The sequence below is a fragment of the Amphibalanus amphitrite genome, unplaced genomic scaffold (assembly GCF_019059575.1).
Source record: "Amphibalanus amphitrite isolate SeventyFive unplaced genomic scaffold, NRLGWU_Aamphi_draft 000984F_arrow, whole genome shotgun sequence".
In the NCBI taxonomy this organism is placed as follows: Eukaryota; Metazoa; Arthropoda; class Thecostraca; order Balanomorpha; family Balanidae; genus Amphibalanus; species Amphibalanus amphitrite.
Genome location: NW_024882478.1, coordinates 215,005 through 239,951, shown reverse-complemented (window position 1 = coordinate 239,951; position 24,947 = coordinate 215,005). Strand labels below are relative to the sequence as shown.

Sequence of the window (24,947 nt, the reverse complement as noted above, 5' to 3'; positions counted from 1 at the left end):
AATACTACGGCACTTAAATACACATTTTAAGAAAAATGCTTTTTTATTAGCATGAGTTGGGCCTCAGAAACAGCAGCATGTCGATGTAATGAGGAAAAATAAGTGCAAATGATCGCGCAAGAGAGTATCCTTAGCTCCCTAGCAACCACCTAGCAACGTAAGGCAAAATAGTAAACAACTCCTGGGCCCAGTTTCACCAAGCTCTGTTTGGAGTAGTTTCGGCGAAACTACCCCAAAGCAGTTTCACCAAATGGGGTAGGTTCTGATTGGCCACTTCCAAACTACCCCATGGAGTAGTTCTTATTTTACCCCAAATTTGCCATGCAAACAGATGCTCACGGTCCGTGAGCAACTGAACAAGCCAATCAATCAGCTGATTATCGTTGGTTCTACCCCAAATATCCGACCAAAATTACGGCAGACATTCGTGGGGTAATCTGTGAATATGATACCAATTGTGAGCAAGAATTGACAGTAAAATAGTAATAAGAACATACTTTATTGAAGTCCAATCACCTGTCACGTTTGAGTACGCATTATTCATAGCATACCTACTTCAAATTTCATCCAAGTATTTTACTGCATGTAGCCTGCGCCACCTATGCTTGTGATCTACAACACCAAAAGAAGCATTATAGATGTCGCCCATAGCTGAATGCCAGGAATTTTACCTTTTTTAACTTAAAGGTTTTCTTCAACAGTGACCTTGAATACCGGATGAGGAAGCCTTGAAATACAAACAATAAAAATGCACATTCTTCACGGTGGTTACATGCTGCGTCTTGTTGAAATGATCCAAGTACTTGTGTGATCTATTCAAATTATCATTTGAGCCTATATATGGCCTTGATTTGAGGCATCTATGTATTAGGGTCAATAAGCAAATATCCAGCAAATATCAAGACGCTAACAACTGAAAGCAATATAAAAATGCCGTACCTAAATCAGCAAGAGGATGTGTCGTGCATACCTAGGTAATTCTCATTAGAAATAAAAAGCATATGGTGCACGAAATTCGTAAGAAGCAGTTGTTAAAAATACCAGGCCAAGTGGATTCGATACTTTCCATATCTATTTTTTTTTGTCGCTGTTGTGCATATCTCAATTAAGTTGCGTTATGTGCCGTACATCTGTAATGTTTGTATTTTGTAAGGCACATTAGAAATAAAAAGCATCTGGTGCAAAAGATTCGTAGTTAAAAGTCGTCAAAAATACCAAGCAAGGTGTATTCGATACTAAAACATGCACTAATTTACTGAAACATTTAATTATAAAACACTAAACATCTAATCTAATTTAACATCTAATCTAATCTTAAATATCTAATCTAAACATCTAATCTAAGCATCTACGGGTCCCGGTCCCGTAGCTCAGTTGGTTAGAGCGTTGGATTCCGCGTGGTGAGAGCACGCGTTCCCGGTTATAACAGTCCGGGTTCGAAGCGCGACGGGCGCTCGACATTTATGGGCCTCCTGACAGGTATGGTTGTGGTTGGTGGCAGGCCGTAGCCAGGCGAAGTCAGCGAGGGGACCGGCCGTGCGCGGCTTTGTGCGCACGTAAAACTTTGGAATCTAAATTCTGCCATAGAATCGGAATTGCGCGATCGGAGGGTAGAGGGCAGAGTCATCGCAACAAGCTTCGCTTAGCTGTGGCTCTGTCCTTGTGAATCCTTCCCATCAAAATGTTCGGACTAAATTTATAATAAAAAAATCTAATTTATGAAAACACTAATTAATATTAAAACATTCGATACTATTCGATAATAAAACTAGATAAATCGATATTCGATAATGTAACCTATCCATCAAGATTCGCGGTTGTGCATTGCATTCCTTTCTCAATACAGTTGTGAATCTTGGAAACTGAGGCGCCATGGTGCCATCGTTACCAAGGTGATTGGTGGACAAATACAAGAAGCCAAATCGAATGTGTTCTTCATTTCACGCCGTCGTGAAATGAAATTCTCGACCAATCAAAACGTTCCGTTGTTTTGCTGATGCTGCTTGCTTAGCAAACATTCACAAGAGATGCCGAGACTACCCCATGGGGGTAGTTTGAGCTGGTGAAACTGGATTCTATCCCATGGGGTAGAACGGAAATCTACCCCATGCCGAAATTACCCCACTTGGTGAAACTGGGCCCTGTTGATATCAGGTACTCAGCCTTGGAAGCACACTAGACGGTCACCATACTGGGCTTCATACTGAATTTTGCATACCAGAATGGGTGTTTCCAACTAAAATTATTTTTTCGCGAAATTTATCTTTGTTGCCCTACTATTTTTCGTAAAACCGAGTTATACAAACTTCATGATATCAAAAATAATATTGTGATAATGAAAACCGCCATATAAAACAAGATAATTGCCGAGATCATGCCTACTAAACTTGGTCCTACCCCCTAATTCAATATACCCTGCTTAAATATAAGATATACGCAACGCACTTTAATCACTTTCGGGGACGTTCACGTCATGTTCAGTGACCTCACCTAAAAAAGTCAGAATGCTCGTCAAAGCTACATCGACTGAATGATCTCCTTGAAACTTTCAGGTATTGATAAGAGTAACAGTAGGTAGGTATGTACAAAATGTAGGCCTCGGAATTTTGATTTCAGCGTCAGTTCAATATTACGTCCTTTCCATTACCTACCTATAGGCTATAAGTCAATGGGAGAAAATTGAGAGGCGCCTCTTTCATTCATTTCACGTTAAATCCGCTACTGCGTCCTTTCATCACCGCAACGTCAAACCATAGTGTAATAAATAACAAGTGAAGACACTTCGATTATTTTGTGTAATGCGTTTTCTTCTGCCGGAAGTGCTCTCTCAGAAAATCAACGATATCTTATGACGATTGATGACGTTTTCGTCATTGTAGTGCAAAAGTTTCATCCCTGTAGTGAAAACTTCTAACCCAAGAAACTACTATCCAAGCTTGTAGTTATATAAGTGTTGGTTTTAACAGCTAATTCATCCTTATTTTCTACAAAACACTGAAAATAAATCCCTCTACACGCAACTTGAAATGAAATATCACTTAAACATAATGAGAAGAGCAAAAACCTATTTTTACTACACATCTTTATTCTTTACAAGCTAAGAATGTCTTCTTTATGCCAGAATGGGTATAGCGTATGAACACAGGGACAGGCCCCACAGCTCGCAATACATAAGAATTCATGTTCTCTTTATCAGGCATATCGTTCGGAAGCTGTGTAAATTCCGACGCAGTGTTAAAATGGGCCAAACAGCTATTCATCAACTGGGCATTTCACCGGGCTGAAACGCATCGATGTCCCCTGATTTTGCATATTATAATGCATTCAATAGGAACAATGAACATGCGATGACTCTCATTCATTTCGCGCAATAAAAAGCATAGGTTCTCAAGTCAAAGTGAAGGAAAAGACCGATCACAATGACTCGTATAATACAGACTTTGTTTAAATACTCTACACTTTTAGGGGCTGGTACTGTTATGATGTCCTCTGTTTTTGAATATTTTCATACCGGTTCTGTCAAATTGCATTCAGTTAGCGATCATACATGCAATAAAAACAGTGGGTTCTCGAGAGTAAAGTTACGGAATAGAGTAAATGCTGATACGATGTTCAGCATTTTGGAGCACAGATAGATCGAGTAGGACTTTCATCGGGCTGTGGCACATCGATGTCCTCTGATTTTGAATATTTTCACGCATTTTATAAGAAAATGCGATTATTTTCTTTCATTATATGCAATAAAAAACATGGGTTCTCGAGTCTATGTCATTCAAAGGACCGATCAAAATGGGTTATGTTTTAGAGACGTTGTCAAAATACCCTACACTTTTTAGGAGCCGGTGGTGTTATGATGTCCTCTGTTTTTGAATATTTTCATACCGGTTCTGTCACTATGCATTCAGTAAGCGACCATACATGCAATAAAAACAGTGGGTTCTCGAGAGTAACGTTACGGAATAGGAGTGAATGCTGATACGATGTTCAGCATGTTAGAGCGTAGTTAGATTGAGTAGGACTTTCATCGGGCTGTGGCACATCGATGTCCTCTGATTTTGAATATTTTCACGCATTTTATAAGAAAATACGATTATTTTCTTTCATTAAATGCAATAAAAAAACATGGGTTCTCGAGCCTATGTCATTCAAAGGACCGATCAAAATGGGTTATGTTTTAGAGACGTTGTCAAAATACCCTACACTTTTTAGGAGCCGGTGGTGTTATGATGTCCTCTGTTTTTGAATATTTTCATACCGGTTCTGTCAAATTGCAATCAGTAAGCGACTATAAATGCAATAAAAACAGTGGGTTGTCGAGAGTAACGTTACGGAATAGAGTGAATGCTGATACGATGTTCAACATGTTGGAGCGCACTGCGCAGTTAGATCGAGTAGCACTTTCATCGGGCTGTGGCACATCGATGTCCTCTGATTTTGAATATTTTCACGCATTTTATAAGAAAATGCGATTATTTTCTTTCATTATATGCAATAAAAAACATGGGTTCTCGAGCCTATGTCATTCAAAGGACCGATCAAAATGGGTTATGTTTTAGAGACGTTGTCAAAATACCCTACACTTTTTAGGAGCCGGTGGTGTTATGATGTCCTCTGTTTTTGAATATTTTCATACCGGTTCTGTCAAATTGCAATCAGTAAGCGACCATAAATGCAATAAAAACAGTGGGTTCTCGAGAGTAACGTTACGGAATAGAGTGAATGCTGATACAATGTTCAACATGTTGGAGCCCACTGTGCAGTTAGATCGAGTAGCACTTTCATCGGGCTTTGGCACATCGATGCCCTCTGATTTTGAATATTTTCACGCATTTTATAAGAAAATGCGATTATTTTCTTTCATTAAATGCAATAAAAAACATCGGTTCTCGAGTCTATGTCATTCAAAGGACCGATCAAAATGGGTTATGTTTTAGAGACGTTGTCAAAATACCCTACACTTTTTAGGAGCCGGTGGTGTTATGATGTCCTCTGTTTTTGAATATTTACATACCGGTTCTGTCACAATGCATTCAGGCGACCATACATGCAATAAAAACAGTGGGTTCTCGAGAGTAACGTTACGGAATAGGAGTGAATGCTGATACGATGTTCAGCATGTTAGAGCGCAGTTAGATCGAGTAGGACTTTCATCGGGCTGTGGCACATCGATGTCCTCTGATTGTGCATGTGTACCAAGGCATTCTGTAAGAGACTGGGATTATTTACCTTCATTTAGTGGAATAAAAAACGTGGGTTTTCATATCTAAGTCAATTAAAAAAATCCATCATGACGGGGCATGGAAGACGATGATGTAGGCTGAGGATAGCGTTCAATGATTTAGGGAGTGACGTTTTATGACGTTTTATTACGTCATACTGCGGCGTGAGTAGCTACATAGCCCACTTCCAGCTGAAGAAAAGTTGTTACATGAGTTTGCATTATACATTGGTGAAGTGTCTTCACTTGTTATTTATTACACTATGGTCAAACGTTAACCCGCGCCCTGGTGGGGTCTGTTTATAACGCGACCTGGTGGGGGGGGCTATTTTTTGCCCCCCCCTCGTATCTCCGAAACTACTGGACGGATCCGCAAAATTCAAACGGCGTTCGAAAGGCCTGTCAAATTTGTCACAAGAAACCAAATTTCATTGACCTCGGGGTCACCGATGACGTCACAGGTCAGGTCAAAGATGAAATGTTTCACCGTTCACGGATCTTCTAGGGAATGCGCTATAACACCGAGGAAAACGCATTTTGTCGAGAATCAGCGGTAGGGCGTCAGTTGCCTAGTAGATATGTTGCTATTAGAGGTCACTGGCAATACCAGGTCAGGTCACAGGTCAGGTCACCAAGGGTCACAGGTCAGGTCACATGAGCCCAACTTTACTAAGGTTGTGTGATACATGTTTTATGGCCAATTTTTCATTTCCAACTCAATGGTGTTGGTTATAAGACTATCAGGTACGGCTTAGGTCACTTTCTGGTGAAGTTCAGGTCAAGGTCAGGTCAAGGTCAGGCCAAAAAAGGTCAAATTTTAAAGTTGATAGTTTTGCATAAAATGGGTATTGATTCGATGCAGCTCGCCACGGGGAGTCTAATGGTGGTCTTTGTTTTGCGCTACGGGGTCTTGAATTGCTAAAAATTGAGTTTGAAAATTTGACGTCATCAATTTTGAACAGTTTTTTCGCTATAACTTCGCCAAAAACAGAGGTATCAATCTCAAATTTGGTATGTGGATTGAAGGCGGTAAGGACTATCACATATATTCCGGTTTTTGCGAAATTAAAAAAACTTCTTGGATTTTGCGATTATTATATTCAAAAAATCTATTTTTTGATTTTTGGGGGTCAAAATCCAAAAATTTCAAAAATCCGAGATAGCAGTTTTGTAGCCCTGTCCAATCTACAGCTTTTATGTCTTTATCATTTTTCTGTATTCGCAAAGCTATAGGCCTGACAGCTCTTCCCGCGAAACCCTTTTTTGGGTCGAAAACGGCAGAACATGACGTCACTCTGACGTCATTTCCGGCCAACCTATCATAGCCTTTGGAAAAATTTTTGGTCACAATGTGTAAAATTGATGTCCGGGAGGATACTGAAAGTTTGGTGACGATCGGCGCAGCGGTTCTGGAGATATATCGAAAAGTCTGGAGGGGGGGCAAAAAATAGCCCCCCCCCCACCAGGTCGCGGGTTAAAAAGAGTTGACATAGCAAAACAGACACACACAATTCAAGCACAAGCACACACATGCATACAAGTCAATCATTCAGTTTGAATCACGCTCCAGTAAGTAGCGTTTCACGGCGGTTTTGAATGCTGGACGACCATTGTAACGGTGCATGAATTCCTTGTACTCCGAGACACCGCTATACAAAAGTTGCCACCTGCCTGCCTCCGCTCGAATTCGTGGCAGCCTGAACCGGTTCGCATTTCGCGTGTTTTGACCCTGGTCGGACGCGCTGTCCAACTTGCTTGCCATAGCAGTCGGCTGCTGTGTCTCTCCCTACAATGCGGTGTACAGAGCACATTCGATGATACAGGGCCATGTCTGGTGCAGTGAGCCACCGCAGATCGCGTAACACATCCGATACTCTCAGGCTCACTTTAGTATATGAAGGATTGTGCACCGTTTTGACAGAGTTTATGACGAGAGACGCCCATTGCGAGGTTCCGAAGTCCATGCTACTGAAAGCCCGATTTCAGGTGTTTGACCTGACCTTGACCCGACCTGTGACCTCAAAATTTCATTTTAAAGTACTCATCTGAAGCGTCTCGTCACGTTCTTTCGATTGCTGCCTCGTGCGTTTCGCTGCGCCTATTGGTTCTCGAGTTATCGGCTGGGGATTTTTAACGCCCCCCCCCCCTCAGCAAACGGCGGGTGGCGAAATACCCCAGCAACTGCCGGGATGACCTCAGGTGACCTGACCATTGACCTGACCAAAAAAGTGACCGAAATAATTTCGTCGTGATCTTCGACGATCTTTCGAGTGCCGCTTACCGCGTGTCACGACGTGGTCCAGGAGCTAATTGATAAAGGTGGATTTCATGTGAGGATCTTGACAGGACCTGACTTAAGATGTGCATGCACCAATTGCCAAGTCATACGAGTATGCAGTATTGTCTGACTGTCCCCATGCATGAAACAGTTTTCTTCAAAGATGAAATAATGCCATTTTTCTTATTTTTGGGATAAAAATATTCTCCCTATTAGGTATCATTTTCCGCCCGAAGGTCTGAATTACGGAATGCTGCTTGTCATATGTAGTCACCAAATTTGCACACAGGCGAGATTTCCTATGCGTTCTTCCCAGTTCCCGTACCCCTTTTCTGCCAGCTTCAATTGGTCTGGGTCGTATATGGTCCCACTCTGAATAGCTCCGGCACTTACAAGTTACTCCGGCCGAGGTACGGGCAAGGTCTGAAGCTCTACTGGAGCTGAGTCACACGCTCCCGGAGCTCACCCGCACCACCACAGCCGGACTCGAGCTGTATCAACCTGAGCCGTGCCGTACCTCAACCGTTCTTTAGTCAAGCTAGCTTTAGTTCCGCCGCTATAGCGGCGGAACGCACTGCCGACTTTTGGAACCATTCTTTCCATGCAACGCCCATAGGGCTAATGTTAAAATGCCAAAATCAAAGGGGGGCACGGTGCCCCGGTGCCCTCCCCGTTCCGCCGCCTATGCTTGTTGGCTGGGATTCCGTTTATACCGGTCCAAATCTGGGCATGTCGGAGACCAGAGTTGCCGGGACAAAACGGACTAGAGCCAAACCAAATTGCCGTCTGGTTCAAACTTCAAAGTGATGCCATGCCGATTGCCAGGAGGGTCGTCGCCCCTCCCCGGGCCAGTAACGTTCTGAAAAAACAGCCTAGGCAAGGGACATGAATATGATCATTGCTCACATTCCACAGCTTACAGTGCTGAATTGGTGAGAACACCCTGCATTTCGAGTGATTTATTTTTCGTTCGGGGATTAAAAGATTGTTTAAGGTTATGCTAATTTTTATTTTCAGCGTCATTCCACAAACTTCCCAGCAAGCAAGGTCTTAGCGATTGAGGTTGATGAATAAACGACTTCAAATTCATCCTGAAGGGACCAGCTACATGTATCAGTATCTTTTTTAAAATAAGATGCGTTAGGTGTACTCCAATTTCAAATATGACCCTTTTCCCCTGCCGAAACAAGGGTGGTTTGACTGGTTTGAAAGCAAGGGATGACGGTTTTGAATGCTGAGTTGTGATTGGTGCGCATTCGTTTGATACTGCGTGCATTTTGAACGTAGCGAAAATCGAACATTTTCTTTGCATTTTCCACAGTCGGATTAGTAGATTTGGGTGCCAGTTACTGGTATGTTTATCCGTTAGTATAATATTTATTCTATAAAGTGAATAATACTGATCATACTGATATTAAACTTGAACTCTTTTTCATCTGATATCCCCCTGTTCCACACCACGGGCTCAGGTATATTGGAGTTGCCTCTGTATTTGTACTTATGTTTTTGTCACATAAATTTTGCCTGATATCCTTGAGTTGATTCCTGATTGATACATTTTTTAGTATAATACCTGATGCTGGTATAATAAACATCATGAATCCAGCTATCAGCATTTCAAATTGTAATCCTTTCAATTTTAGCATATAAATATGACATCCGTGCTTCCTGGAATAACAATGGTGTGTAGCCTTTTTTATTGTTATTAAGAATTCACTCCCCCTGTCAGATTCAGGTTAAAAAGGTGATTTTTTATGGAGGAAAGAGGGGACTGCAACTGAATCTTTTTATGAAAATTTGTTATTTTCTCTCTGGTCATCTTTCTCCAAAATACATAAGATGAAATGTTGGTAAATGTCAAGATTAAGTCCTGAGCAGATTTCATGGATAATTTTACAATTATAGTTAGGACCTAAACTTGACATCTACCAAAATGTCTGTGCGCACTTGCAGACTGCAGTTGCTTTGCCTTGGATTGAACACTGAGGGATATACGCTGTGACTGAGAATCAGAATAGGTCAGGTACCCCTAACCCCATGTAAACCAAATTCATTTGTTAACAGTGGATACCATAAAATGAGGCTATCAGGGTGGGCTCAGGCTGGGTCATGACTCAAAAGCATAGATGGAGAAGTATAAGGAACTCAGCATGAGTGTTCTAGCACTACAAATTTCAGCTTCAGGTGCCTGATTTACTTTCGAGCAGCAAGAGATGGCGGGGTCAAGATCCTGGTGTGGTGGATTTTCAGGACTGAAACATCCAGAGATCCTAACAAATTTTCAGCCCATCAGTATTTCCAAAACATTTTAAATTGAAATGCTTTGAATTTTTCTAAGAAACATCAATTCAAGAAGATTTGCACCCCACAGAACTTTGTGGAAAGGCCACTGACTAACATAATTTTAAGCCAGTCTAATTGCTTAGTGAGCTTACCAGTAGATGCTTACCAGTAGAGTAGATGGAAATAAGGAGACATGTGCCGCAGTGCAAAGGCAAAAACTACTATGTGAGGTCAGAGTCTGACCTCACATAGGTAGTAGTTTTTGCCTTTGCACGGCAGTGTGAGCTTTGGCTCATAAAGGCTGCCTCCTGGTCATGTTGGGTATTGGTCATAGTTGTGTTTGAATGTGTTGAAACAGCATATAATTACAGCACAAGACTAGCAATAGGATTGACTGTATGTATGCCAATAAGTAAAATTGATAGAAAGATGATATTTTAAGCAGGCAATTGATACAAATATTCAGGCTTCACATGCACTTTTCATGAAAGCTGTCAAAGTGATGACAGGCTGAAAAATCGGACTTACATATGAGGCCTTCACAGTTCACAGTATGTGACCACATTAAGGACCATAGCATATTCATAATATGTCCATCTCCTCAAATTGTTTCTTTTTTATTCTTGTCCATTACTCACTCAGATAGATTTTGATGGAAAACAGGTCTAGGTTTAGCCTCTAGGGGACATGAATGTGGCACATCATTGCAAACCAGGACCACGATGTGTCAAAAGAAGGAAATGTACCTATTCCAAAGATGAAATCATGGATTTAATGGATGCAGTAAACAAGGGGATTAGTTTCAGATCAGGTGTTATAGATTCCAGGAGCTGTCATCTATCCTTATCATCAACTGACTCCTAGGAAGGAGCCCAACACATTGGCATCATTCGTGCCTGTATCATGCTCCAATAGAAAGTTAACTAATAGGTTAAAAACCCTGACCTTAACATGTTGTTTGTTTTAGCTCAAACTTGGCAATGTCTGGTCTAGAAGAGCCTACAGAGTTGTTGGTACAGGTGCAAAAGTCGTCCAACCGGCAGGGTGAAACTGTGATCCAGGTGATGCGTCATGTGGATCCTCCGTCATCGCCTGGTGCCGAGGACGACAATGAAGACGGCGTCGATGATAGCCTGCCCATGGACAGCAGCGGCAAGAAGATGTACCCGCAGCGGTATCGGACTGCCTGGGAGGAGGTACCCGCCTTCCGCGATTGGCTGATGCCCGTACCAGGTGACCCATTCTCGGCGGCCTGCGCCTCGTGCGAGACATCCATGAAAGCTCATCGGCAGCTGCTGGTGGAGCACTGCAAGAGCAAGAAGCATCAGCGCCAGCTTGGTCACCGAAACCCGGACTTTACTCCGGTGCCGGCGGCACGGCGTGGCCGGAAGCGGCCGACTCCGTCTTCGGTCACCACCTCCTCACCGGCGCCCTTCCGCAGAATGATGAAACAGCTGCGGCCCGAGCGCGAGCCCGAACTGGAGGTCTCCTACAGCGATACCAGCCGTGTGACGTATGCCATCGGCTTGGGAGCGCAGCGCGTTGGCTTCATCGGATCGGGCAGCGTTGCGCGCTCCATTGCCAAGGGCATGCTCGACAAAGGCCTCGTAGTGCCCAACAAAGTGATGGTGAGCGCGCCCAGCGACCGGAATTTCGAGACCTGGAGAAAGTGGGGATGTCGCGTTACCAATTGCAACGACAGCGTCATCAGTAGCAGCGAGATCATCTTTCTGGCGGTAAAGCCCTCTGCCCTGGAGGCACTGGTCGCCGATTTGTCCGTGATCCCCGAAGACAAGTCTCGGTGCTTCATTTCACTCCTCTCGGGAGTCACCCGCGAGCGTGTAGCGTCGCTGCTGGCTGCGCGCCGACAGCTCCAGGCAGACATGGCCGAGCTACACGTGGTGCGCTGCCAGCCAAGTACCCCCCTCATGATTGGGGAGGGTTCGTGCTCGTACTCGGCTGCGCCGGACTTGCCGCACAGCTGGCTGCTAGCTGTCGAGACCATCTTCTCCGCGCTCGGCATGTGCTACAAGGTGGAGGAGAGTCTGATGGATGCGCTTGCCGGCGCCTTCAGCAGTGGCCCGGCCTTTGCGTACGCGTTCGTCGAGGCGCTGTCGGCGGGCGCCGTCAATATGGGCGTGCCGTGGCACCTGGCGCGTCCCATGGCGGCCCAGACGATGCTGGGCGCCGCGCGCATGCTGATGGAGACGGGCTCCACGGCGGCCGAGCTGCGCGACGAGGCTTCCTCGCCGGGCGGCACCACGCCCGCTGGCCTCATGGCGCTGGAGAAGAACGGCATGCGCTTCGCCGTGATGGCCGCCGTGCAGGCTGCCACTGAACGTGCGCGCGAACTAGGCAGGGAGGCGTCTGTCGCCAGCGGTGATCCGATTGGGTGATGAGAGCCAGCCTCGAGTGTGGCGTATGTCTGTCCGATTTTAAAATAGTTTCGGAACATCCTACCCATTCCTTTGTTTTTGTTCTCGATTGCTATTGAGTCATAACTGGTATTCTCACAATTTCCGGTCCGTATTGTATGAATTCATTTGAAGTCAGAGGAATGATACGCTATCACAACCCAGTGCGTGGTTCGACCCTGTGTTCACTATTCAATGTGTATTCCAGTAAGCCCAAGGTTACGTTCGACATAACCGTGTCAGTTTGTGTGGCAGATGAACGATGCCGTTTTGCAGGCACATAGTGCAAACGCGATTTGTGTTTCGCAACCACCGTTGATGAATGAAACAGGCCTCTTGAAGTATGTAATGTTGGAATTGAAGTCATGATCTAACGCCCTTCCATGCCAATTGTCGTCTGGAAGCTCGTGTTCGGGAAAAATCAGTTCATGTGGTATTACTTGCCATTTGCTTTGATGCAGGGTTTCCACGTCGCTAATCTATGTTCTGCTTCTCCGCCTGCGTCAACGTAACGATAGTGATTGTAGTTTCGCTGGCCTCCTATCATTCCTAGCTTAGACAGCGCGTTGTACATAATCATCATCACTGCATGTCGTTTGTGCATTTTAGGCCCATAGTAGCGGTGTCAATAAAAGTTTAGTTCTTTCCAGTGGTACTGCTGGTTTTTGATAAGCTCCTGCAAAGGGAGGACTTAAATAACATGACATGTTTGCAACGGATACGGGTCACACGAGCATGAGATAGGTATTACGCTCAACTTGCGAAAGATCGAGAAATTCTGATGTTTTGAACGTTCTATTCTGCCTAGCCAGCATTTTTTTTTTAAATAAAAAAAACGTTCATATCGCAAACCGGCATTTCATGAACAAAACTTTCATTTTACGTGACCCCGACCAAAAAGTACCAGGCTACCTCCCGTATCACGTATGTAACTGCTATTGCCCTCTGTTTCTTTTACAATATTACAATGTGTGACACGATCAGCTAATGTATTTTGCATCTGTAGTTCAGTTCACACCATTCACGATACCACCCCCGAGCCGGCCAGCTGACTAGCGGTAGGTCTTCCAGAGGCGGTCCTTGTACGCCACCTGGCCGGTGCTGAACTCCTTCTCCTTCCTCGTCTGAAAGGTCACAAGGTACCGCGTTACACGGCTGGCTGCGCGTATATGGACCAGGGGCTTGAGATGAGGTGAAATATGCAGGCTGTTGGCCATAAAGCCTACACTGCAACGCACCATTCTGGCGCAGAAGTGATGACCATTCGTGCAACGTCAAAAAGTTGTCACTAACGAACTCAACATACATAAAATGTTGCATTTCAAATGATCTCAAAGATCGCATTCATGACCTTCGAAAATGTTATAACATACTAATTCTAATTTACCTCGTGGCTCGTTACCTTTAAGTTAATTAAAAACAGGCTTGATGCAGCACATGGACTTTCAACACAATGCCTACGAGTAATCGCGAATAATTTAAATGACAACAGAGTTTGGTATGCCATTATCGACCACACGTAAGAGAGGCGGTCCTTCCGGCAGACACTGCCGACAGCAGATACTGACCCGGTCCCAGTGCATCAGCTGGGCGAACAGCAGGATCGGGATGGCGGTGATGCCGATGCCGCGGAAAAAGTTACCCAGCGTCGGCCGGAACGATTCGTACTGGGTCACCCGCATCGACATGAACCGCTGCATAGCCGGGTCGAACTGCAAACAGAAAACGTGCGCGCTTCACAGCCCTACTCAGCGTTCACTGTTCAGCTTTGGTTGTACATACATCCACCTGTGAGCTGGGCAATGTGCAACAAAGGGAGCATTGGACCCTTGGTACTTGTATCATGCATCCTTTTTATATATGTTTCAGCGTTGAATGTTGAAAAAATCGTGCTTGGGGATACATCACGCTAAGTCTAGAACAGATAGTCCTATAAACAAGAAAGAGGCTCCGCTTATAAATTTCATTCGAGTGTATTGCACTCTTTACAGGCGGAATTCAGGACTACCTCTGAAGCCTCCGCAGGGCTTGTTGCGCAGGTCCTGACCTCTGCCGACCGACCGGGAAACTCCGCTCACCAGGCGCCATCTGTTCTGGCGTGCCGTGCCGATTCCCAATACAGTGAACCTGTTTAATAACGTGTCCCCATGGCCTGACTGACACCTTCTGTCCCCATCACAAGACTTCATCCAGCCTGTACGGCGACCGCTGTCATGTTCCCTGGCCGTCGGGTGTAGCAAATATTGGGCGCTATTTTTTTTTTTTGTCCCACTGAAGGGTTAGTATATTTTCCTTTACAAACACAACAGTACAGTTGCATCAATCGCTGCTTTAACAAAACAACTCTTCACAAATGAAACAAACAAAACAGAAATACAAATAACTTAGGTAATAAGTGTAAATAAAATACGTCAATAAGGCTAAACAAGTCGATATAGTTTTGCGTGTGTGTGTTTGTGTGTATGTGTGTGTGTGGGGGTATGTGTTTGTGTATGTAAGGTGTGTGTGTTTGGCGCTCCAGACGGGCCGCCAGCCCCCGCCCGCACCGCCCGGCAACTTGTCGGGCGGCGCCCCCTAACCACCGACCGGGCGGGCGAACCGTCCACCCGACGGCCGGCGATCCGCCCGCCCGGCCGGCCGACCGGCCCCTTCAGGGAGGGCCGGTCCCGGGTTGGCCCGGATGGGTCTTAGGGGCGGGGGCCTAATCTTCAGCGGGAACTGTTCCCCGAGTGGGGATGGACAGTACCCGACTATACATGTATTTATGTAGGTGTGTTTATGTTGGTATGCGTGTAACTGTGTAGGTGGAGTTGTGTGCTTGTGTATGTGTGCTCTCGCTATCATGAGTAAATCTGCTATAGCACATAATACAAAGAAATTCGCTTTTAACGGAGAATGTGCCTCAATGATTTCCATTTTTGCTCAAACCTGTCAATCTGATTATTAATGCGACTTGCAAGGTACTCTTTTTGAATTTCGTTTTTAATTGCTATTACCAAATGTTCTACACTCGGCTTCTCACTGTTATTACGTGCTTTAAATATTACTGCTTTGGTGATTGTTATTATAAGTACTTGTAATGAGTCCTTATTTTGAAGAAAGAACCATGACTGAACGTCATTTGGAAAGGTTAAGTTATATTTCGTGTTAAGAAAACTTGCTGTGTTTTGCAAGAATGTTTGGGTTACTGAGCAGTACCAAAACAAATGTATTATTGTTTCTGGTTCTTGCTTGCAAAAAGTGCAGGATTCCGTGTTCGATATTTTTATTTTATGTAAGAAAGTATTCGTGCTTATTATTCTGTTGATTATTCGATAATGAAGATATGATAAATACACAGATTTTGTAGCTGTTTTTATTTGCCACATACTTCCTACTTGGAAGCATCCAATGTCGCGGACCCATTTTTGCTTTAATTTGTCACCCGATGCTTTATATTTATCCCCTAAGGCCTTTATTAATAATGTGTATATGAACTTATTGACTTTTGGTTTACTCAGTACTATTTGTGTCCTGTACGGTATGTTTGGTCTTTGGAGTAATACATTGTTTGCTGTTCTTACTTCGTGGGGAAGACTTCGAATTAAGGATTCATAGCATAGGAATGACATTGTGATACGATATTTTGTTTTTATTTCTTCCCTTGTCAGAAGATTCCCTGTATCTGAGTTAAAAAGATCACCGATAAAGCTAAGCCCTTGTTTTTCCCACGACGAAACTGTGGAAGTTCTAAACTTCGTGTAATCTGAAAACCAAATTGGCTCTGTAAGTATTTTGTTTGGTTCCATGTCAAGTGCTTTATTGAATTGAATTAATGCGTCAATAACATCACGCCAGAATGCATTATATATGCGAGTTTTTACATTTGTTAGCTTTGCCGTGCCATACATTAGAAGTTTGTAAGGATCGATATGTTCGTTTTTTGAAATCGCTGTAAAAGCAGATTCGTTTGTGAGTCGTTTAATCCATGCTATCTTCAAGGTATGTATGAATGTGTTAACGTCAACCATCTGGAGTCCATCTGAATTGTAACCCTGGATTAATTTAATTCTTTTAACACGGTCTGGCTTACCATTCCATAGAAAGTCATAAAACATGCTTTCTATTTTTTTGATAAATAATTTAGACGGGTTCGGTAAAGCCATTAATATATGCACAAGTTTTGCAAGCAGCAATGATTTTATTACCGTAATCTTGCCTATTGGGGTAAGGTAGCGTCTTTTCCATTGTTTAATTTCGGTTTCTAGTGATGCTATTTTCAATGCGAGATTTTGATCGGTTATGTTGGTAACGTCCCGAGTGAATCGTATCCCTAATATTTTAATTTCATCTACAAACTTTATTTGGTGTGCTATACTATTGTTTGGAAATTGTGGTGGAGCTACTGGACTGAGCAACAGACATGACGTTTTATTCCAGTTGAGCTTCAGACCAGATTGGGACGAGAAATAATTTAGTTCTTCAGTTGCGCCTACAAGTGAGCGCTCAGATCCATCGAGGAACAGGATAGTGTCGTCTGCGTATTGGCTGATGCGAACTTCTGTATGCGTATTTATAGCAACTCCTGATATTTTATGTGAATTTATTATTTGTTGGGCTAAAATTTCTACCGCTATATTAAATAGATATCCTGATGCTGGGTCTCCTTGTCGAATTCCTCTTTGTATGTAGATTTTCTCGCCTAGAAAGCCATTGAGTAATATTCGAGAAAAGTTTTGTTGATTTAAATACAGGTTATTAATAATATTTATAAATTGTATTCCGAAGTTCATATTTTTCAAGACAACTCTCATGTAATCCCAAGATAAAGTTTCAAAGGCGGCCTCAAAATCTGCAGCTAATATTTGGTACTCTTTATTTTGGTACTTGTTGCAAGCTATAATATCATATACTAATTTTGTATTCTCTCCAATATATCGTCCCTTTATGTAAGCCGATTGCGTGGGACTTATTATGCTACTTATCACTTGTTTAAACCTGTTTGCTATTGCCGTGGAAATAATTTTATAATCAACATTCAACAAGGATATTGGTCGCCATCCCTGTAACACATGGTTTGATTTTCCACTTTTCGGTATTAAAGTAATGATGCTTTCACGATGTGTTGGTATTGTGGAGTTTTTGTCATGACACTCATTAAATGCGCGAAGTAATAAAGTTCCTAATGGTTCCCAGAAACAACGGAAGAAATCTACTGTAAATCCGTTGCTGCCAGGGGTTTTTCCTTTTTTCATACTATTGAGGGATGTTGTTAATTCTTGAAGTGTTATATTTTTTTCTAGCAACCCTTTTTCGCGATCCGATAGGGCATTTTTAACGTTCTTTTGAATAAAGGATGGATTCGTCTCATTGTCCTTCCTACGTTGATATTTATTTTGCAGGGTTTGGGTGAAAAGGGATAATATATTATTTTGTTTTGTTATTGTTTTATTTTCATGTTGTATATATTGTATTGTCTTTTTAACAGCGTTCCTTTTTTCTAAGGACAAAAAGTATTTTGAGCTTCTTTCTCCTTCTTCGTGCCATTGTGTTCTAGACCGCACTATTAACCCATCTATGTATGGTTTCCTATGTTCCTCAAGATCTTCTTGAGTTTTGCGTAAACGATTTGCATTATCATCGCATTTATCTCTGTTAAATGCTTGATGAGCTAACTGAATCTTATTATTTAGGTCCTCTTCTTTTTTCTTCTTTTGCGTGCTTTTCTTTTGCAATACTTTATAGTTTCGCCTCTAATGGTCATTAGTAGCGTTTCGTACATTAGGCTATCACTAATTGTGAGTTGGATCGAGGAGTAGTTTGAAAAATGGTTTGCAAATTCTCTATTATAAATGGGAGCTGTATACTGAAATACAGTATTTCTTATTAACGTATTTATCATATCTTTATATTCGGATTCTTGGAGAACTGCCTCGTTCATTTTCCAGAGTCCAGGTCCTTTCTCTAGTTCAGGTAATTTTAGGATCATTGTTACAAAGGAATGGTCTGACCTATATCCTGGTTTAATTTTTGTTTCAAGCACTGATGTTACTAGGTGTTCACTAACAAAAAACATATCTAATCGGCCGCATTTAAGTGGATTATTTCTGGCCCAAGTAAATTCTGATTGGTATGGATGTTTAACTCTCCAGATGTCTACAAGTGAATCTTCATTTGCAAACCTTAGAAATACCCCTTTTGCGTTCCTGTTGTACTCTCGTGCGTAATTGAAGGAATCGACAGATGGGTTTATTACAAAATTAAAGTCGCCTCCTAGAATCGTGTGATCTGTATCGTATGTTCTCATTGTAGCTATAATTTTTTGGTAAAAATTTGGATCGTCGTTATTAGGACCGTAAATATTTACGAGCAAATAGGTTTCTGTACTAATCTTACAAACTACTATAATGAAGTTTCCACAATCTGAATGTTTTGTTTCTATAATCTCGCTTTGTACGTTTCGCTTAATCAAAATGCTTACACCTCTACTACGGTTTGTGTGGCATGAATGGTAGCATTTACCTGGCCATAAGCTATTAAAGTACTTTGTTGACACATCAGTGTTGTGCGTATCTTGTAAGAAAATAATCTCGTAATTTTGTTTTCTGATATAATTCAAAACGTCTCTACGTTTTCTCAAGTCGCCAAGACCTCTACAATTTATAGTTACAAATTTTAAATCAACCATTGTGCAGTATGCTCAAGCAAAAACGGAATCCATCGAGAGCAGCACATTGAAATCTCTGATTGAACGAATGCGTGTGCGTTGTCTGAGTGTGTTGGGGTGTGTGTTGATGTGTAGATGTATGCGTGAGTGTGTGTGCTTGTGGATATGATCGGTAGTACAAGAGGTTTAACCATACATGACAAAAACAAGCAGAAAACGACATATACGTTAAAAAATCACAAAAAAAAACGAAAATAGTTTCGGAACATCCTACCCATTCCTTTGTTTTTGTTCTCGATTGCTATTGAGTCATAACTGGTATTCTCACAATTTCCGGTCCGTATTGTATGAATTCATTTGAAGTCAGAGGAATGATACGCTATCACAACCCAGTGCGTGGTTCGACCCTGTGTTCACTATTCAATGTGTATTCCAGTAAGCCCAAGGTTACGTTCGACATAACCGTGTCAGTTTGTGTGGCAGATGAACGATGCCGTTTTGCAGGCACATAGTGCAAACGCGATTTGTGTTTCGCAACCACCGTTGATGAATGAAACAGGCCTCTTGAAGTATGTAATGTTGGAATTGAAGTCATGATCTAACGCCCTTCCATGCCAATTGTCGTCTGGAAGCTCGTGTTCGGGAAAAATCAGTTCATGTGGTATTACTTGCCATTTGCTTTGATGCAGGGTTTCCACGTCGCTAATCTATGTTCTGCTTCTCCGCCTGCGTCAACGTAACGATAGTGATTGTAGTTTCGCTGGCCTCCTATCATTCCTAGCTTAGACAGCGCGTTGTACATAATCATCATCACTGCATGTCGTTTGTACATTTTAGGCCCATAGTAGCGGTGTCAATAAAAGTTTAGTTCTTTCCAGTGGTACTGCTGGTTTTTGATAAGCTCCTGCAAAGGGAGGACTTAAATAACATGACATGTTTGCAACGGATACGGGTCACACGAGCATGAGATAGGTATTACGCTCAACTTGCGAAAGATCGAGAAATTCTGATGTTTTGAACGTTCTATTCTGCCTAGCCAGCATTTTTTTTTTTTTAATAAAAAAACGTTCATATCGCAAACCGGCATTTCATGAACAAAACTTTCATTTTACGTGACCCCGACCAAAAAGTACCAGGCTACCTCCCGTATCACGTATGTAACTGCTATTGCCCTCTGTTTCTTTTACAATATTACAATGTGTGACACGATCAGCTAATGTATTTTGCATCTGTAGTTCAGTTCACACCATTCACGATACCACCCCCGAGCCGGCCAGCTGACTAGCGGTAGGTCTTCCAGAGGCGGTCCTTGTACGCCACCTGGCCGGTGCTGAACTCCTTCTCCTTCCTCGTCTGAAAGGTCACAAGGTACCGCGTTACACGGCTGGCTGCGCGTATATGGACCAGGGGCTTGAGATGGGGTGAAATATGCAGGCTGTTGGCCATAAAGCCTACACTGCAACGCACCATTCTGGCGCAGAAGTGATGACCATTCGTGCAACGTCAAAAAGTTGTCACTAACGAACTCAACATACATAAAATGTTGCATTTCAAATGATCTCAAAGATCGCATTTATGACCTTCGAAAATGTTATAACATACTAATTCTAATTTACCTCGTGGCTCGTTACCTTTAAGTTAATTAAAAACAGGCTTGATGCAGCACATGGACTTTCAACACAATGCCTACGAGTAATCGCGAATAATTTAAATGACAACAGAGTTTGGTATGCCATTATCGACCACACGTAAGAGAGGCGGTCCTTCCGGCAGACACTGCCGACAGCAGATACTGACCCGGTCCCAGTGCATCAGCTGGGCGAACAGCAGGATCGGGATGGCGGTGATGCCGATGCCGCGGAAAAAGTTACCCAGCGTCGGCCGGAACGATTCGTACTGGGTAACCCGCATCGACATGAACCGCTGCATAGCCGGGTCGAACTGCAAACAGAAAACGTGCGCGCTTCACAGCCCTACTCAGCGTTCACTGTTCAGCTTTGGTTGTACATACATCCACCTGTGAGCTGGGCAATGTGCAACAAAGGGAGCATTGGACCCTTGGTACTTGTATCATGCATCCTTTTTATATATGTTTCAGCGTTGAATGTTGAAAAAATCGTGCTTGGGGATACATCACGCTAAGTCTAGAACAGATAGTCCTATAAACAAGAAAGAGGCTCCGCTGATAAATTTCATTCGAGTGTATTGCACTCTTTACAGGCGGAATTCAGGACTACCTCTGAAGCCTCCGCAGGGCTTGTTGCGCAGGTCCTGACCTCTGCCGACCGACCGGGAAACTCCGCTCACCAGGCGCCATCTGTTCTGGCGTGCCGTGCCGATTCCCAATACAGTGAACCTGTTTAATAACGTGTCCCCATGGCCTGACTGACACCTTCTGTCCCCATCACAAGACTTCATCCAGCCTGTACGGCGACCGCTGTCATGTTCCCTGGCCGTCGGGTGTAGCAAATATTGGGCGCTAAAGCGGTCCAAAATACCGATGGGCTCAGGAGTCAGATACTATCCCCTAAGCTGATGAGAATCACGGAACAGTTACAGTTTGAGATGTTCCCACGAAAGTAAACAAGCTGAAAGTCCCAATTGCATTCAGCTTCTAGCTGAACTGAGTGTGCCACCAGCAGCCTTGGGACACAGACACAAAACGAAAAAGTGGGAAGCAAGCAATGGCCATATTTTAATTATATGATGAGCAACAGAGCAATACATAATCAGATGATGGTCCTTAAAAACCATTTCCATCAAATTATGTATGATTTTTCTTTTTTAATTAGGAGCTATTTTGAGAGTTATTTAGATATTCCTATGCAACAAGGAGTGTTTATAACCACTGCCCCCCCCCCCCCATCCTAATTCTGCTCATCAATTTTATTTTGGTGTCTGCAGATATCAGAAATGGCAAGAAGAAATGGGCAAGTCTGAAGCTTGTTTTACAATTTTGATACACTCTTTGCTACTGCTAGAGTTATGCAAAAATTCAGGCAACCAGAGGCCAGCAATAAGCCATTTTCAAAATTCAAGCATTTTCTGAAAGGTAACTAAGCTAAAATGATCAAGTACCATCAACTGTTAGCCATAGTCTCTGGATCAATTATTTCAATTTACCCATTGAAAACTGACCCATGGACCATGGTCTGGACAACAAATTTCCAATCATTGTGTTTTGATCAATTGCCTCCACTCTATTCAACTTAACAAGTGGTGCTACCATAATCATTGCAGAATCATTCAATTATGATAATTACTCCACACTGCATCCAACACCAGCTGATGACAATCAGCTGATGTTAACACATTTATGCAGATTACATGGTTATTTTAGTAGCTGAAGACCTATCATTCACCATGAGCAGAGCTGATGACTGATGTTACCTATGCTACTGAAATGGATTGCATCTAGGACAAGATTAAAGGCTGATAGCTCTCCTATGATAGAGAGAATTTACCAGAGGGGCATAATGTTAATAATAAGCCAGTAGCCACAGAATCTGAATGACATTCACATAAAATCATGTATGTTCAGATTACTCAGAATCATTAGTTAGGTACACATGGATTAAATATCAGAGCAAATAATACATTATAAATTTATAACATTCACACCACTGACTGAGGTGGAATCTAAAAAAGGGTGCCTGGGGCGATTTGAGCAAGCCGCTCTTGAAATTTGCTCGCACAAATCACGTGACAATTAGTCTGTGGAAGGCAGTAAGATGGGTAGAATTTTGTTGCAGTCACATGACTTAGTATGTCATCTGGCACCCTATTTTCAGATTTCACCTTGAAAAACATGATTAGCAATCTTGATCTTCAAAACAAGTTGGCTGCATGACAAAAATAAAATCACATCGAGAAGTGTTTTCATCATCCAAGGTAAAGTTGAAACCAGACACAACCCAAACAAGCCTGGGGTCTTTTAACTCGTATTGCAGCACCACATATCTTACCACATATCCACCATGCTTGTGGCTGTGAGGGTCAGAAACCAGCTTTTGCCATTGGGCTTTCATTTTCATTCGATGGTTCCGACGCTCTTCAATTAGCCTTTTCTCCTGAGGAGAAATATCATATTGTTCCCCAGACATTTTTAACTCGATGATAAGCTAATGTCTAAGAATGACTCCTAATTATCTCAGAAAATAACAATCAAAATATTATTCAGAAAGCTCTCTATCTTGAGCGCTCCCTAGCTCAAAACCAAAACATTGCCCGACTTCTTTTTGTAGACGGAATCGCGTCAAACCTACAGAATTCAGGCAAAGTTCTCTGAAACAGCGCCTTGCAAAATGCAGAAATTGAATTTCAACTTCATCCTGAATTGTTTTAAGCCTGTTTTACGGTAAATGAAATAAGTTTTAGATTCTGAACGAAATGCTCAACTCAAATATGCGTTGATTCGAAAAGTATTTTTGGGACAAATATGAAATTTATCAAAATATAGAGATCTCTGCGATATCTCTCGCTAAACACTCGCAGCAGCTACTGCCAAAACAAATAACTTTATTTGAGGCACTGAAATCCAAAAAGAAAAATGTTCTTCTTGCAGTGGAAACCTAAAAGGCTGCCACAATTTATATACACTGTGGCTGCCACGACTCAGATTCTTCAAGATTTCGGCCACGACCTTTGGCTCCAAGCTAAGGGCTTGGATATGTTGGTCATCGGTCATCTTTATTTTCATCTTCAGTATCAGGACACCCAAATCCTTCTCGACGCCTCTAACATCCTGATCCGGGCTGAGTGACCAGCCATCATCTTCATCCTCCGATGTGAGTAGCTTCTCAGAGCAGGCCTAACGTGCATTGGGGTGCCCAATCGCGGGTGCGATTGGCTCAGTCCAATGCCATGACTCCGTCGAGACAGACCTGTCCCTGGCGGCGCATCTGGGTGCACCCAGGTGGGGGAGACAAATTGGGCGGCCATGGTCGCCCAGATTGTCTCCCCCACCTGGCACTGACACAAGTTAGCAAAAAGTGGCGGGGGGAGGGTCACCCCCTCCCCACACACCTACACACAACCTCTGAATAGAATCGGCCGACATTACGTCACTCTGACATCATTTTTTCAGCCGGCCTATGGTAGCTAGAAAATTGAACCCTATTAGTAGGTACTGGTGGTGGTGGTGGGGGGGGGGGGGGGGCGAATCGGCCCCACCTGTATTTTTTTTCTCGACGAAAAACGATAAAAACTAGGGGCTCAAAATTTGGTGACCTTTCCTTGCTATTCATTGGGCACATTGTATCAAATTTTTGAATTTCTAGCTTGCGCAGAGGCGTTTCCAGGACGAGTTTCTCGGGGATAGTTTTGGCCCAGATTTGACTGTTTCGACATTTGCCGCTAAGCAGCGACTTAGGTTTATACTGGTGACCAGTGGCACCACCCGTCATATGTATGCGCCTAAAGACCCTATGAGACGTCATTTTACAATGAAAATATTGGAATAGGCGGATCCAGGTACCTGATAAAGGGTAATATCAATGTACTGCCCCCCGTCTTAGCGTGCTTGAATCGAAAACGTGTATTTTGTGCTCACGTTGCATATTTTACATGATATATGAGACATATCATGTCATAAGACACATGGTATGCCATGACAAAAACTCAAAACATCATCCCAAGCTAGCTTACCTGAATCCGCCTATAATTTTTGAAATATCCAAAATATCGGAATATACCTACCTATATAAAGGCCCAGTTCATGAAGAAGGGTTTCCTGAAGTTTCATCGAAATCGGTCAAAAAAGAAACAAGTTATACCTAGCATTTTTATAGTGATGAGTTGTAAAACGCGATTTTTTTCGAAAATTTCTGCTTCCTGAGGACCCTTAATTTTGAACTTTTTTTTTACTTTCTAAAGTCAATCTGCAAGTTCACGATGAGAGCAATCGTATGGCGTTTGTCTTATTAAGATCAGACATTAAGTTTTCGAGATATCAAGGGGGGGGGGGCGAATCGGCCCCCATCCACCAGTTAACGTAGTCCAGAGAGCCCACCAGTAAAAGGGTGAAATTAGGACATAAGGTGTCAAATTGATGCCGCTGAAGGTACCTACTGCAAGTTTCGTGTTGACACGTTTAACGGTTGAAGATAT

General features: G+C 42.9%; 2 protein-coding genes across 20 annotated transcripts; one reads left to right on the top strand and one right to left on the bottom strand.

The window, feature by feature from the left end:
- Window positions 1–759: 759 nt before the first annotated feature.
- LOC122368866 (pyrroline-5-carboxylate reductase 3-like) lies at window positions 760–12,842 on the top strand. 13 transcript variants are annotated; one of them, XM_043343155.1, is made up of 2 exons: window positions 760–974; window positions 10,747–12,842. In XM_043343155.1, exons 1-2 carry the CDS (start codon window positions 931–933, stop codon window positions 12,173–12,175), a joined length of 1,473 nt encoding a protein of 490 aa, XP_043199090.1. In that variant the 5' UTR covers window positions 760–930; the 3' UTR covers window positions 12,176–12,842. The 13 variants fall into 13 exon arrangements, with proteins under 13 accessions (XP_043199090.1, XP_043199087.1, XP_043199097.1 ...); XM_043343152.1 differs by lacking the exon at window positions 760–974 and adding an exon at window positions 8,491–8,543; XM_043343162.1 differs by lacking the exon at window positions 760–974 and adding an exon at window positions 8,571–8,589.
- A 323-nt stretch (window positions 12,843–13,165) lies between these two features.
- Window positions 13,166–23,334, bottom strand: LOC122368867 (NADH dehydrogenase [ubiquinone] 1 beta subcomplex subunit 4-like). Of its 7 annotated transcripts, XR_006254315.1 has the most exons (5): window positions 22,805–23,334; window positions 20,637–20,780; window positions 18,569–20,192; window positions 13,762–13,905; window positions 13,166–13,317 (listed from the first exon to the last, which is right to left on the bottom strand). XR_006254315.1 is itself a non-coding variant. In XM_043343169.1 (3 exons), exons 1-3 carry the CDS (start codon window positions 22,940–22,942, stop codon window positions 13,246–13,248), a joined length of 354 nt encoding a protein of 117 aa, XP_043199104.1. In that variant the 5' UTR covers window positions 22,943–23,198; the 3' UTR covers window positions 13,166–13,245. The 7 variants fall into 7 exon arrangements, 4 of the variants coding, with proteins under 4 accessions (XP_043199104.1, XP_043199105.1, XP_043199101.1 ...); XR_006254316.1 differs by lacking the exons at window positions 18,569–20,192; window positions 20,637–20,780; window positions 22,805–23,334 and adding an exon at window positions 16,381–16,538; XR_006254317.1 differs by lacking the exons at window positions 18,569–20,192; window positions 20,637–20,780; window positions 22,805–23,334 and adding an exon at window positions 16,082–16,100.
- Between the last annotated feature and the right edge of the window lie 1,613 nt (window positions 23,335–24,947).

What these genes read in the sequence shown, in the direction of transcription:
- LOC122368867 (XM_043343169.1), bottom strand. Translation starts at nt 22,942, where the DNA reads ATGTCTGGGGAACAATATGATATTTCTCCTCAGGAGAAAAGGCTAATT. An exon ending in ACAAGCATGGTGGATATGTG is followed by an intron (nt 13,906 to 22,804) that starts GTAAGATATGTG and finishes TTCTGTTTGCAG; the next exon opens with TTCGACCCGGCTATGCAGCG. An exon ending in AGCTGATGCACTGGGACCGG is followed by an intron (nt 13,318 to 13,761) that starts GTCAGTATCTGC and finishes GTGACCTTTCAG; the next exon opens with ACGAGGAAGGAGAAGGAGTT.
- LOC122368866 (XM_043343152.1), top strand. Translation starts at nt 8,494, where the DNA reads ATGCTAATTTTTATTTTCAGCGTCATTCCACAAACTTCCCAGCAAGCA. An exon ending in CAAACTTCCCAGCAAGCAAG is followed by an intron (nt 8,544 to 10,746) that starts GTCTTAGCGATT and finishes TGTTTGTTTTAG; the next exon opens with CTCAAACTTGGCAATGTCTG.